Raw genomic sequence first — 13968 nt, 5'->3', positions numbered from 1 at the left:
TCTTTTCTTATTTCTTGCCATTTTTACAGAAAAAAATGTCAGTTTGACCTGCCTGTTGCCTTCTAAATGTGTTATTTTTATTTATTTAATTTTTCAGCAACTTTGAAAGAATATATCATATTATTTTATACACATGTAGGGTGATTAGAGCAGGTTCAATTTAATTGTGGCATGAATCATGCACACTGATTTGAAAATACAAAACGCATTTACCATTTTCACATTAATATTTCGCGTTTAAGCATTGCATTTTCGAACTGACACTGATCACCCGCCATAGGACACTAACAAAATATTCAATAATAACAAAGATCTATTCTATTTAGATGTGTAAAAACACAAAGGTCTTTGACCCCAAAGAATTAGTAAACTAATACAAGCCAATCAAAAATGATGTCGCTCTTAAATCAGTCCAATCCCTATTCACTACTCATTTAAATGATATAACATTATTACTAGCCCCAAAGTGCAAATCCAAAACATCCCCCCTGGCACCAGCCAAGCCATCGAACGCATCCATTTTGAAAGATGGATGTGGCTCGCACCGCCCCTCCCTACAGTCACTTCGCCTCAGGAAAGGTTCTTCCACAGCTGACTGTTAGGTAAAGTTATTGGTGGAGGTAGCTAGCTAGTACTAATTAGCTTTGAAACACCAGCATATTGTTATTTGTTGTGAACTGTCCAACTAATAGCTATTGGAACAAGAGAGGTCGAGAAAAAAACGTAAAAAATGTATATGAATAGTATTGTACTAAGTTAGCTAGCTACAGTAATTAGCTCAACTATCTATTCTAGCTATGCTAACGCCTAAAATCATGACGAAGGAAAGCTATATGTCAAATGTATTATTGAATGGTGAACTGACTGATTCTCTAGCTAATTTTAACTAGACTAGACATCCGGGCTGCTTTCCCAAAAGCATCTTAAGGCTAAATTGAATCGTTAGAACCATGCCCATTGATTCTAACCATGAAGTCAGCCTAAAATGCATCTCTGGGCCAGTGTTTTACTAACTTTCCAGGCTAACACCACTGTCACTGATTTATGTTTCTGATTTATGTTTCTGTCAGGTAGGAGCCTTGTTTTCAGAATGAGTTGCCTCAAAGAGCAAAACCAAAGAAGTTTGGACAATGGATCCGAAACCTCCGCTGTCTATTCCTCTGAGAACTATGTTCGCCACCTAAGAACATTGGACGTCAACATTGATTCAGGCGATCACACTGACTTCAGTGTGCCAGGAGTGATGCCCCATGGTTCAGGTGGAGAGTGGTCAGGGTACAGCAGAGAAGCTGGGTCCAGCAGGATGGACCACCACTGTACCAACTACAGATTCTACCCACCTCCACATGATGCTGAGCCCTCACTCCCTCAATACCAATTTGCTACTCATGGAGATTTTGTGCTCCCCCAGTCTAGCCCGTTCCATTTAATGAACCCCAGTTTAGCTAATAACAGTCATCTCAGTTCACTTGGTGGCCAGTGGTCATCTGAGGGCCCAGTCCACAGCAATATGTTGTCAGTAAGTGCTAATTCAAACCAAAAACAAACCTTAGAAATTACATTACAATCCTCAATCTATGGGGTGAGTTCGTATTGCAATGCCTGGTGCCCCGAGTGGGTGGAGATTTTTTAAATTACCAATAGAATGGTCTAAAGGGTGCAAACCCGGGACATCCGGCGATGCAGAATGTACTTACCCAATACACTGATATTTTATTGGATATTTTGACATCACTATCAATTATTGAGGTGGTACAATATATTGCTCTAATTGAAGTTTGTGTTATGTTACATATACATTTTGTTTTGTCCAGGGTGAAATTTATGATGCTGTGGCGAGCATTTGCCCAGACAGCAAGGATGACCACGGACCAGAGTCCTATCGCAAACAGGAGACTATGGCCGAGCTAATGCCTCAGAATCAAATGGACATCAGTCAGTCTGTAAGAGGATTTCCAACTTACTGTCTGATGTGTACAAGTGTACATGTAACCTACATACTGCACATGCTTGCAATGACACAGATAAATGGTAATAATGTATAATGCAGGACCATATACAACCTTTACCAGAAAGCATTTATTTCATGAATTTTGCACTGCAGGAATAGACACATTCTTGAATTCATATGATCAATGAAAAAGGGTTGACTGTGAAAAACAGGCTAAATGTCAGCATGACCATTTTAATATGCAGTCTTGCATAGCAAAGAGAATTTATATGATTTTATCTAGCCTTGGAAACCTGATTGAATGGTTATTATTGAATAGGGCTCTCTGATTCAAAAGATAGAGCAGTATTCTAAACATGATCGCAATGACCTTACAAGAGTCAAATGGTGTGTTAGCAATAATTCTAACAAGAGGATATATGAAAGTCCTTTCATAACAACCATAACTGAAGACCATTACTGTGTGGATTCTCAGAGATATGCATTTTTAGCAATGAAATGCCAGGCATCTGATTATAAAATCTCTGTGTTTCCGGTCTCTAGGCCAACGGGCCGCTCACTGTGTATCTACAGCACCTAGACCACCAGCTTGGGGAGAACGCCACTGTGAGTGTCTAATTGTTTAGCTGAGAGATATATATAAAATCCACTGGGCACAGACTTCTATTCTATGTTGGTTAAATGTAATTTCATTGAAATGACGTGGAAACACCAGTGTGTGCCCAGTGGGAATTTTCCACTGGCCACAGTTTTCCATCATCATCATCAACAACATGTATTACCTTTAGGCACTACAGTACACATTCAATTCCACAATGAAGGCCTACTCTACAGATGGACACGGTTCTGTGAGTGTGTAGCAGTAAACTGTAACTCCATAAGAGTACCACAGTATGAGTCATAATACCCATAAAACCTAGCAATTAAACAAACAGGGAAATAGTTCAAATAGTTTTTTCACCATCCATTTTCCCATAGGGGATTTTAGAAACACTTAAATAATGGCTGTGTTTCGTGTAGGCTTACCCTGGCATGACGTTTTGATAACGATGGAAATCTCTCTCAGGGCAAGGTGACTTTTCAGTATATTTGCCTGTATTTACCACCTCAAAATGAAATGCTAATTAGCTCATACAGAACTACAAATGCCATGATCTGGATGAGACTGCCGAATCAAGGAAAAAAGGTAAGAATCTCTGGATTAACTATCTAATGTTAACAACATTTACTAATGAATAAATAAGCAACATTTCCTTAAATTGACAATTCTGTGAACTGTCTTTGGCAAGTCTTAAATTGACACAATGACTGTTAGTAAAGATGTCAGCTAAAAATTACGTACAGAAGCTTGCAGGGATTTGTCGTCTTGCATGATGTCTACTTTGATGCTAATTAGCATTTTCTATTCTCAGAGTAGAGCTGAAAATATTGATAAAAGTCACCTTATCTGAGAGATTTACATGGTTACCAAAAAGTCACACCAGGATAAGCCTACACAAAACACAGCCCTTATTTTAAGTGTTTCAAAATCCCCTATGGGCAAAAGGAATGGTGGAAAAACGATTGGAACCATTTCCCTATTTGACTGCTTGGTTTTATGGGTATTATGACACGTCCACTGTGGGGCTTTATCTAGGTTGTGTGCAACATGAGTGGCCGAGGGCAGATGGTGGTAATGAACCATTGTAGCCCAGGTCAGATGCTCCACTCCCTGCCTCCTGGCCACCCTGCCTCCAGTCCAGAGACCCACTACTACACCACATCCTCTAAGGAAAACTCAGAGCAGAGCTACTCAATGGGAAAAGGTTAGAGGCAGGCAGATCACGTCTTAGTGCTGTGTTGTTGACGTCTACCATGAAGAATCTTGATCATCCCATACCTCATAGGCCTACTGTTGTTGAGCTGTTCTGGTTATTTGAATACGTCTTAATAAGTAAGCCAATATTGATGTATAAACTATTTAATCCCAGAATGTTTATTATGTATTTTTAGATAAATAAAAATTCATAGCAGGCTATGATATGTTGTGCAGTATCGACACCAATCTCATTCTTCATGTACTACAGCTTCTCAGTCCTACCTGCCCTCTATTAGCCTGCCTCCCATTGGGCCCAACCACAGCCTCCTTTCCCCCAACCATCTGGTCTTCTCTGGTCCTCCTAGCTCTGGATACAGCTACAACCACATGCCTGCACCCTACTTTTCACAGGTCAGTAGCATTTCTGTCTCATCCTCAAGTCTCATGACCTGCATAAGATCAACTGTGGCTCTAACAATCAAAAAATGTAGGCCAGAATGTTTGCTTTTACTACTGATAAATAACACTAAATCAACCATCAAACTTGAAAAGCTAAAAAGAAAAATGAACTTCATAACAATTGACCATGAAGTTGAAAAGTGACATGTATATGGTTGTCCTGCCAGTACCACCAGTATCCTGAGTATCCTGACTCCCTATGTCTGGTCCCTGATGGTCAGTCCACGGCAAGCAGTGTCTTACGGTAGGAACACTAGGGAATGTGACAAATGGAATTTGTCCCGGTTTTCCATTAAAACGATAAGAAAAATGCAAAGGATTCCACATGAATCCACTTAAATACTACTTTACTAAAAGTATCTAGTTTTAGATGTACTGAAGTACAGTGGTGGAAAAAGTACTCCAATGTCGTACTTGAGTAAAAGTAAAATAGAAATGCTGTACATCAAATTCCCTATATTAAGCAAACCAGACAGCTCGATTTTCTATTTTTTCTATTTATGGATAGAAGGATACACTTCAACACTCAGACATAATTTACAATATACAATATATTATAATTTACTTCTCTGTATACATCAATGAGGTCGCTCTTGCTGCTGGTGAGTCCCTGATCCACCTCTACGCAGACGACACCATTCTGTATACTTCCGGCCCTTCTTTGGACACTGTGTTAACAACCCTCCAGGCAAGCTTCAATGCCATACAACTCTCCTTCCGTGGCCTCCAATTGCTCTTAAATACAAGTAAAACTAAATGCATGCTCTTCAACCGATCACTACCTGCACCTACCCGCCTGTCCAACATCACTACTCTGGATGGCTCTGACTTAGAATACGTGGACAACTACAAATACTTAGGTGTCTGGTTAGACTGTAAACTCTCCTTCCAGACCCATATCAAACATCTCCAATCCAAAGTTAAATCTAGAATTGGCTTCCTATTTCGCAAAACAAAGCATCCTTCACTCATGCTGCCAAACATACCCTTGTAAAACTGACCATCCTACCAATCCTCGACTTTGGCGATGTCATTTACAAAATAGCCTCCAATACCCTACTCAACAAATTGGATGCAGTCTATCACAGTGCAATCCGTTTTATCACCAAAGCCCCATATACTACCCACCATTGCGACCTGTACGCTCTCGTTGGCTGGCCCTCGCTTCATACTCGTCGCCAAATCCACTGGCTCCATGTCATCTACAAGACCCTGCTAGGTAAAGTCCCCCCTTATCTCAGCTCGCTGGTCACCATAGCATCTCCCACCTGTAGCACACGCTCCAGCAGGTATATCTCTCTAGTCACCCCCAAAACCAATTCTTTCTTTGGCCGCCTCTCCTTCCAGTTCTCTGCTGCCAATGACTGGAACGAACTACAAAAATCTCTGAAACTGGAAACACTTATCTCCCTCACTAGCTTTAAGCACCAACTGTCAGAGCAGCTCACAGATTACTGCACCTGTACATAGACCACCTATAATTTAGCCCAAACAACTACCTCTTTCCCAACTGTATTTAATTTTAATTTATTTATTTATTTTGCTCCTTTGCACCCCATTATTTTTATTTCTACTTTGCACATTCTTCCATTGCAAAACTACCATTCCAGTATTTTACTTGCTATATTGTATTTACTTTGCCATCATGGCCTTTTTTGCCTTTACCTCCCTTCTCACCTCATTTGCTCACATTGTATATAGACTTGTTTATACTGCATTATTGACTGTATGTTTGTTTTTACTCCATGTGTAACTCTGTGTCGTTTTATCTGTCGAACTGCTTTGCTTTATCTTAGCCAGGTCGCAATTGTAAATGAGAACTTGTTCTCAACTTGCCTACCTGGTTAAATAAAGGTAAAATAAAATAAATAAAATAAACAAACACAGTATTTGTGTATAGTGAGTTTGCCAGATCAGAAGCAGTAGGGAGGGCAACCTGTTATATTGATATGTGTGTGAATTGGACCAGAATTCTGGCCTGCCTGAGCATTCAAAATGTAACAAGTAATTTTCAGGTGTCATGAAAAATGTATGGGAGTAAAAAGTACATATTTTCTTTAGGAATCTAGTGGAGTAAAAGTTGTGAAGTTTCAATATGTAACTTTTTGGGCGATCCGACCAAATTCACATAGAAATGCTGGTTATAGATCTATAATTTGCATTGAAAGCAAGTCTAAGCTTCCCGTTCTTAAGTTACATTTTTGTCTCTTTCGTTTTTGTACACTAGCTTCAAACAGCTGAAAATACAATATTTTTGGTTATGGAAAATATATTTCACAGTGGTTTAGATGTTACAATGATTCTCTACACTATACTTGCTTGTTTTGTCATATAAACTGAAATTAGGCAAACTATTCAAATTTTTGCAAGCAGGAAATGGAGAAGCGATTTCTGCATAGTGCGTGTTTAAGTACTTTACACCACTAGTGGCCATTTGCTGTTCAATAGTGATCACTCTGAAAGTCTGAAAGTGTTTTGAGAAGGGTGTGACTGCAGGCTGTAATTCGGGGCATTCCTGCATGTGGGCAGTTCCTGCATCTGCAGGAACCCCTCTTTATACTTTTATTTGTCAATTTTTAAGCTATGACTGCAGTACTTAGGCAGGAGGAGGAGGCGCTCCAGTACAGTAAATGACGGTAATTGACCATAACGTTGAATGCCAACGGCTGATAAACCCCACAGAAGAAAAGTACACACCAGTAGTGTCCCTCGCTCCTGTTCTGTTAATGATGCCGAGGACACTGTGTTAGCTTAGCCAGCTAGTCCTAAGGAGGACTCCGGGAGGCGGGGGTGACACCGTGTGCTAGCTAGCTGACTATGACACTGCAGATATTGTCATAGATCATATGGTCAGCAGATCATGGTAGTAACTCTGCATCTTCTCTTTCACCTTGATCAAGTCTCAGTGGATCTCTATGGGACTCCAAATCCAAGAAGCCCTGCAACTGCACTAAATCTCAGTGTCTCAAACTGTGAGTTGTATAACAATCAGTGAGATATACAGTAGTTTCTTTATCGTTTCTTCGTTATCTGTTATGTAGACTGACAAGTGTGATCTCACGTGTGAATCTTTGTAGAATGACCAACCAATGACTCAGCAATTATTGGGTGTGTCCTAAGACCTTCACTCCTCATGTTATTTGCCATTGTACATTATGTCATCATGAATCATGACTGGTCTAATCACTGTGTATGCTGTCTTTGTAGTTACTGTGACTGCTTCGCTAACGGCGACGTCTGCAGCAACTGCAACTGCATCAACTGCTGCAACAACAATGAGCACGAGTCAGAGAGATACAAGGCCATCAAGGTACAGTGAAACACTTGTCTCATTAGAGTTTTTCCTGGTTAGGAACAACTCCTGTCCCTACTGATTACAAGTTGTCCATTCTGTGGCAGTCATGACATTTTCTCAGCCGATAATTGTCATGCAAAAGACTGCTGGTCCCATCGTAAATGTCTGTTAATTATCATAAACACGTTTAGTATCTCCAGGCCTCCACACATACAAGCCGCTGATGCCTCCCTTTGGAACATTTACGTTTAAAAAAAGTATAATAAATCAATTTAATATACACCATCACAATACATCCATTCTATATTTTAGGCAGGTCTAAAGAAACACGATATGAAGAAAATGTATTTCAAAAGAACAGAATATGAGTTGACCTTCTGTATGTTATCTGGCTATGCGCCATGCCATAGGCTGTGGGCTTGTTCATTTAGCAGACAAGATATGCTTATAAGTCTGCCATTCTTTAATATTATATGATTTTATAGTAAGAAGAACATAATTGAACATAGCTGAATAAAATAGAAAGGATATTTTTCCCATTCCGGAATGCATATGAAGTGGCTAGGTTGAGCGTAAAAGTGATCATTTGAAACAGGTGCTATACGCTAGGTTTAGACTTATTTGTCAACATTAGACGTGAATGATACAAACCGTAGAATGTCTTAGAAATCAGAACATATATGGGCTTTATGATGTAACTATAGGCTATTGATGATGTGAGAAGCTTGCGCTCTGTTCGTTGCCTCAGGCTGCACACGCTGTTCTCTCATCAAGTGTTCATATTATTTTCACTATTCTCAATTTTATCTTGTCTTTATTTCGTTTTAGAAAAAAGAAACAACCAGTGTGCTGCTCTTGCTAGTATCACTGTTCTTTTTTTAAGCTCTACACATTGGCCTCAAGAGGACAGTGACACTAGCAAGAGAGGTGTGCAGCTTTCTTCTGTCATGTTATTCAATTGTTACCATACACCTGCAACAAAGATAGCTTAAATGTGCGAGTGCCTTTTGAATTTAGAATGGCCCATTATCAGATAGGCAGGGGGAAAAGACGTCAGCAATATGCACTCCAATAGCGAGTGGAGCCCCCCGTTGGTTTCTTTTTCAATCACGCTGGTAGGCTTCTCCAGTTATTTCACTCCACCGCTGTTTGAGGAGCATGCACACTCTCACTGTGCGACAGGTGATATTCCGTCTAAACTCTGTATGCCATGGGCTCTCCAATTATGTTCCTGCAGCTACCCAGTGCTTAATTTGGGAAACCAAGTGAAATCTGTTCGGGAACATCGATGTTTTCACAACTAAACAGCATCACCTAGGCCTGTAGGTTCTCTCCCAGACTCATGGATAGTAATGTTGGAGCGTAGCATAAGATAACCAGTCCATCCAGTATGCATAATAATACAGTCCACACAAAGGTGATTATAGTAATCTTTACATTTTTGGAGTATAGGCTGGACCAATTATGTACAAAATAAATCATTTTTTTGTTTTTGTATGTTTTTCTGTCATGCGGAGGGGAGGGTATGTATTGAATAACAGCACAATCATTATTTTAAATCAGGATTTTCGGGATTGGGCTCATAGGCCTATGCGTATACATAAGCTCTAATATGCGAAGGGATGTTTTGAAGTAATCATCACCTTAGAAAGCACAGTCCATTTCGTTGTGTTAGGCTTTAAAACAACATCCACAATCCATTTCGTTGTGTTAGGCTTTAAAACAACATCCACAATCCATTTTGTTGTGTTAGGCTTTAAAACAACATCCACAACTACCATGTTTTACACTCAGTTTCAACTTCTTTGTTATTAACTGACTTGACTAATTAAATAGAATAAATAAATAAAAAATCAAATAACATTTTATTTGTCACATGCGCAGACCTTACAGTGAAATGCTTAGCTCTTAACCAACAATGCTTTAAGAAGTTTTAAGATAAAAAGTGTTAAGTAGAAAATAAAAGTAACAAATAATTAAACGGCAGCAGAAAGATAACAAAAGCGAGGCTTTATACAGGGGGTACCGGTACAGAGTCAATGTGCGGGGGCACCGGTTAGGCAAGGTAATTGAGGTAATAAGTACATGTAGGTGGAGTTAAAGTGACTATGCGTAGATAATAAACAGAAAGTAGCAGCAGTGTAAAAGCGGGGTCTTGGTAGCCCTTTGATTAGCTGTTCAGGAGTCTTATGGCTTGGGGGAAGAAGCTGTTAAGAAGCCTTTTGGACCTAGACTTGGCGCTCTGGTACCGCTTGCCGTGCGGTAGCAAAGAGAACAGTCCATGACTAGGTTGGCTGGAGTCTTTGACAGTTATTAGGGCATTCCTCTGACACTGCCTGGTATAGAGGTCCTGGATGGCAGGAGGTTTGGCCCTGGAGATGTACTGAGCCGTATGCACTACCCTCTGTGGTGCCTTGTGGTCGGAGGCCGAGCAGTTGCCATACCAAGCAGTGATGCAACCCGTCAGGATGCTCTCAATGGTGCAGCTGTAGAACCTTTTGAGGATCTATGGACCCATGCCAAATCTTTTCAGTCTCCTGAGCGGGAATAGGTTTTGTCATGCCCTCTTCACGACTGTCTTGGTGTGCTTGGACCATGTTAGTTTGTTGATGTGGACGCCAAGGAACTTGAAGCTCTCAACCTGCTCCACTACAGCCCCGTCGATGAGAATGGGGGTGTGCTCGGTCCTCCTTTTCCTGTAGTCCACAATCATCTCCTTTATCTTGATCACGTTGAGGGATAGGTTGTTGTCCTTGCACCACACGGTCAGGTCTCTGACCTCCTCCCTATAGGCTGTCTCATTGTTGTTGGTGATTAGGCCAACTACTGTTGTGTCATCAGCAAACTTAATGATGGTGTTGGAGTTGTACCTGGCTTTGTAGTCATGAGTGATCAGGGAGTACTGGAGGGGACTGAGCACGTACCCCTGAGGGGCCTACGTGTTGAGGATCAGTGTGGCGGATGTGTTGTTAGCTACCCTTACCACCTAGGGGGCGGCCCGTCAGGAAGTCCAGAATACAGTTGCAGAGGGAGGTGTTTAGTCCCAGGGTCCTTGGCTTAGTGATGAGCTTTGAGGGCACTAATGGTGTTGAACGCTGAGCTGTAGTTGATGAATAGCATTCTCACATAGGTGTTCCTTTTGTCCAGGTGGGAAAGGGCAGTGTTGAGTGCAATAGAGATTGCATCATGTGTGGTATGCAAATTGGAGTGGGTCTAGGGTTTCTGGGATAATGGTGTTGATGTGAGCCATGACCAGCCTTTCAAAGCACTTCATGGCTACAGACGTGAGTGCTACGGTCGGTAGCCATTTAGGCAGGTTACCTTAGTGTTCTTGGGCACAGGGACTATGGTGGTCTGCATGAAACATGTTGATATTACAGACTCAGTCAGGGACAGGTTGAAAATGTCAGTGAAGACACTTGCCAGTTGGTCAGCACATGCTCGGAGTACACATACTGGTAATCCGTCGGGCCCTGCTGCCTTGTGAATGTTGACCTGTTTCATGTCACTGGGCACCTACTTTTTAGTCTGTAACTGTTTGCCAGCCCTGCCACATCCCATGAGCGTCGGAGCCGGTGTAGCACAGTGAGGTGAGTTTTAAAAGCACGATACTGTTTTGATGAGTGTTTGATGTGATTTTCGAATGCATTTGCATAGATGTCAGAGTGGTTAGAGGGACAATAGAGCCCTGAGTTCCAGGCCATTAGGACCTGATGGAGGGACAATAGAGCCCTGAGTACCAGGCCATTAGGACCTGATGGAGGGACAATAGAGCCCTGAGTACCAGGCCATTAGGACCTGATGGTTGTTAGTGAGTTGGATACAACCAACCATGTCCAGAGTGCATGAAAGGAGATTAGTTGATTAGTCACATGGAATTTTGTTGGTCACCACAACAGTGCTAGTCATGTCTTGGAACAACTGATGAAGTTGTTGAGAGGACACCCATAGTATCTGCCTGCTGTCATTGCTGACAGGCACTACACTTGCTTGAATGAACTCATCAGGGTTTGTATTGAACCATTTATGGATTCGCCCAAGGTTAGAGGGTCAGACTATTAGGGGAGTTTGATGGCTCAGTGAGCCACTGGAGTTGCCAGCAGACAGAAAGACAACAGCTTCAGTGGACCAGGGTTCCCCTACACCCGTAGAAAAAAAGGGTTCCAAAAGGAACCTTTGGCTGTCCCCATAGAACACGTGTTAAACTCATTCCACAGAGGGCTAAGTGTTTGCCGGTTTTCCGCTCCACCCTTGTACTTGATTGATGAATTAAGGTCACTAATTAGTAAGAAACTCCCCTCACCTGGTTGACTAGATCTTAATTGAAAAACCTGCAGACATTCGACCCTCCGTGGAATGAGTTTGACACCCCTGCCATAGAATAGCACTTTTGGATTCCAGATAGAACCCTCTGTGGAAAGGGTTCTTTATGGAACCCAAAGGGGTTCTACCTGGAACCAAAAGGGTTCTTCAAAGGGTTCTCCAATGGGGACAGTCGAAGAAGCCTTTTAGGTAGAATCTTTTTTTGTGTGTATGCTTTAGTTTTAGTCGGTATCTTTCATCTTGTAAGTGAAAAATATTGTCAAAGTCAACTGAGCTAGATGTGTAGGGAGGTGGTGATAAATCATGTTTAATTATTATTGGTAGACTGCTCTCTATGTTATTTTAAGATTGATAAACATATAATTTTCCTGAAGATTTGTCTGGACAGAAATCCAGAGGCGTTCAGACCAAAGATTGGAAACGGGAAACTGGGAGAGATCAAAGGACGCCACAACAAGGGCTGCAACTGCAAACGCTCAGGCTGTCTGAAGAACTACTGCGAGTGCTATGAGGTATATATGGATAAAACATTACTCTGTTTGACTTAAGAGGAACCTGTAGTGTCAAGAACTGCAACGCTGCTGGGTTTTTCATGCGCTACAGTTTCCTGTGTGTATCAAGAAGGGTCCACCACCCAAAGGACATCCAGCCAACTTGACACAACTGTTTGAAGCGTTGGAGTCAACATGGGCCAGCATCCCTGTGGAACACTTTCAACACCTTTTTAGAGTCCTTTAGGCTGTTATGAGGGTAAAGGGCACTGTATCTCAATATCAGGAAGGTGTTCCTAATGTTTGGTATAGCCAGTGTAGAATACTAGTCTGTAACAGTAGTGTTTCTATTGTCCCATACAGGCCAAGATAATGTGCTCATCCACCTGTAAGTGTGTGGGCTGCAGAAACTATGAGGACAGTCCAGAGAGGAAGACCATGGTGTGGGACAGCCCTGACACCACCTTCTACAAGAAGGCCAAATGTGACAAGGACAAGTGAGGACATCTAAATTAATTCAATGTCATAGATAAAAATAAAAATAAATCGAAAGCAATCATTCCCTGCTTTCTGTCCAACTCCCTTACCCCCCCCCCCCCCCCCCCCCCCCAGGTTTAGTCAATTAAATAATGAATCGTTTAAAAATCATAATAAATTAATCCTAAACATGATGGCTTAATAAGTAATTGACTAGGAAGTAGGCCATGAATGAATATCTATGCATATGTAGTGTAAGTGTAAGATGATTTTCATTTCACTTGACAAACAAATAATTTAGTCTCTTCGGGACTTGCTAATTGCATTATGTTGTTGTTGTAAGGAGAGGAGAATGGTCTCCTCCTTCCTTCTTTTGTTCACTGTTGGTCTTTTGGCTGATAGGTGTCCTCTGTCGTGCATCACGCTCGACGTCGTGGAAGCCACATGCGGCTGTCTTCTGGCGCAAGCAGAGGAGGCTGAGAAGGAAGGCTACACGCTGTGTCAAGCTGAGAAAATGATTTTGGAGGAGTTCGGCCAGTGTTTGACGCAGATTGTTCGGTCAATATTTAAATCTACTAGCTCGTAGACAGAATCTCATGTAGGACAAGTTGATTAACATTTTGGATATGGTCTGGTCTAGACATGATGACATTTAAACTGCCATTTTTTATCAACATGTTTATTAACAAGATGTTGTGAATTGTGTATGCGTATGTATTTATTTGTTACATAATTGATTTATGCATGTATTTATGCGTTAATTTATTTAACTTATTCACTCACTTTAGTTTAAGTCTCAGAATGGAGGAAAGTTCCATCAGCTTTGGGTCATATGTCATTGGTTTGAAATATGAATAAAAGAAATAGTTATTGTGAACAATTCTTTCCATTTCTTTCATCCTTTCTTTTTAAGCTGCAGAAAGAACGTTTAATTTGATGCAAATGTCCCTGTTGAGTCTCTGTTAAAATACAACATCCAAATGTACTGATGAGCATTCTGTGAAAATAATAAAATATTAAATTCCGACAATGTGATTAGTTTTAATGTTTCTAAATATCTGCAAATAAACGATATGCAGAATCTTTAAAAACAAATCTAAAGATCCAGGATACTCTAATTGTATTGACTTTCATTATGTCAATTGAGGTCTTGACGTAAGCTTTTTGTTTTTGA

General features: G+C 41.0%; 1 protein-coding gene across 2 annotated transcripts; it reads left to right on the top strand.

Moving 5' to 3' along the window:
* Positions 1 to 339: 339 nt before the first annotated feature.
* On the top strand, positions 340 to 13819 carry tesmin (testis expressed metallothionein like protein). Of its 2 annotated transcripts, XM_020456763.2 has the most exons (13): positions 340 to 602; positions 1071 to 1519; positions 1815 to 1943; positions 2495 to 2557; positions 2740 to 2799; positions 3588 to 3756; positions 4018 to 4160; positions 4376 to 4452; positions 7109 to 7180; positions 7416 to 7518; positions 12201 to 12338; positions 12681 to 12814; positions 13197 to 13819. In XM_020456763.2, the coding sequence occupies exons 2-13, from the start codon at positions 1091 to 1093 to the stop codon at positions 13378 to 13380; spliced, it is 1701 nt and encodes a 566-aa protein (XP_020312352.1). In that variant the 5' UTR covers positions 340 to 602; positions 1071 to 1090; the 3' UTR covers positions 13381 to 13819. The 2 variants fall into 2 exon arrangements, with proteins under 2 accessions (XP_020312352.1, XP_020312353.1); XM_020456764.2 differs by lacking the exon at positions 2740 to 2799 and having other exon boundaries at positions 342 to 602.
* The last annotated feature ends 149 nt before the right edge of the window (positions 13820 to 13968 follow it).

The sequence above is a fragment of the Oncorhynchus kisutch genome, linkage group LG22, assembly GCF_002021735.2.
Source record: "Oncorhynchus kisutch isolate 150728-3 linkage group LG22, Okis_V2, whole genome shotgun sequence".
In the NCBI taxonomy this organism is placed as follows: domain Eukaryota; kingdom Metazoa; phylum Chordata; class Actinopteri; order Salmoniformes; family Salmonidae; genus Oncorhynchus; species Oncorhynchus kisutch.
The sequence above is the reverse complement of the archived record's forward strand: the minus strand, read 5'-3'. Positions and strand labels throughout refer to the sequence as shown.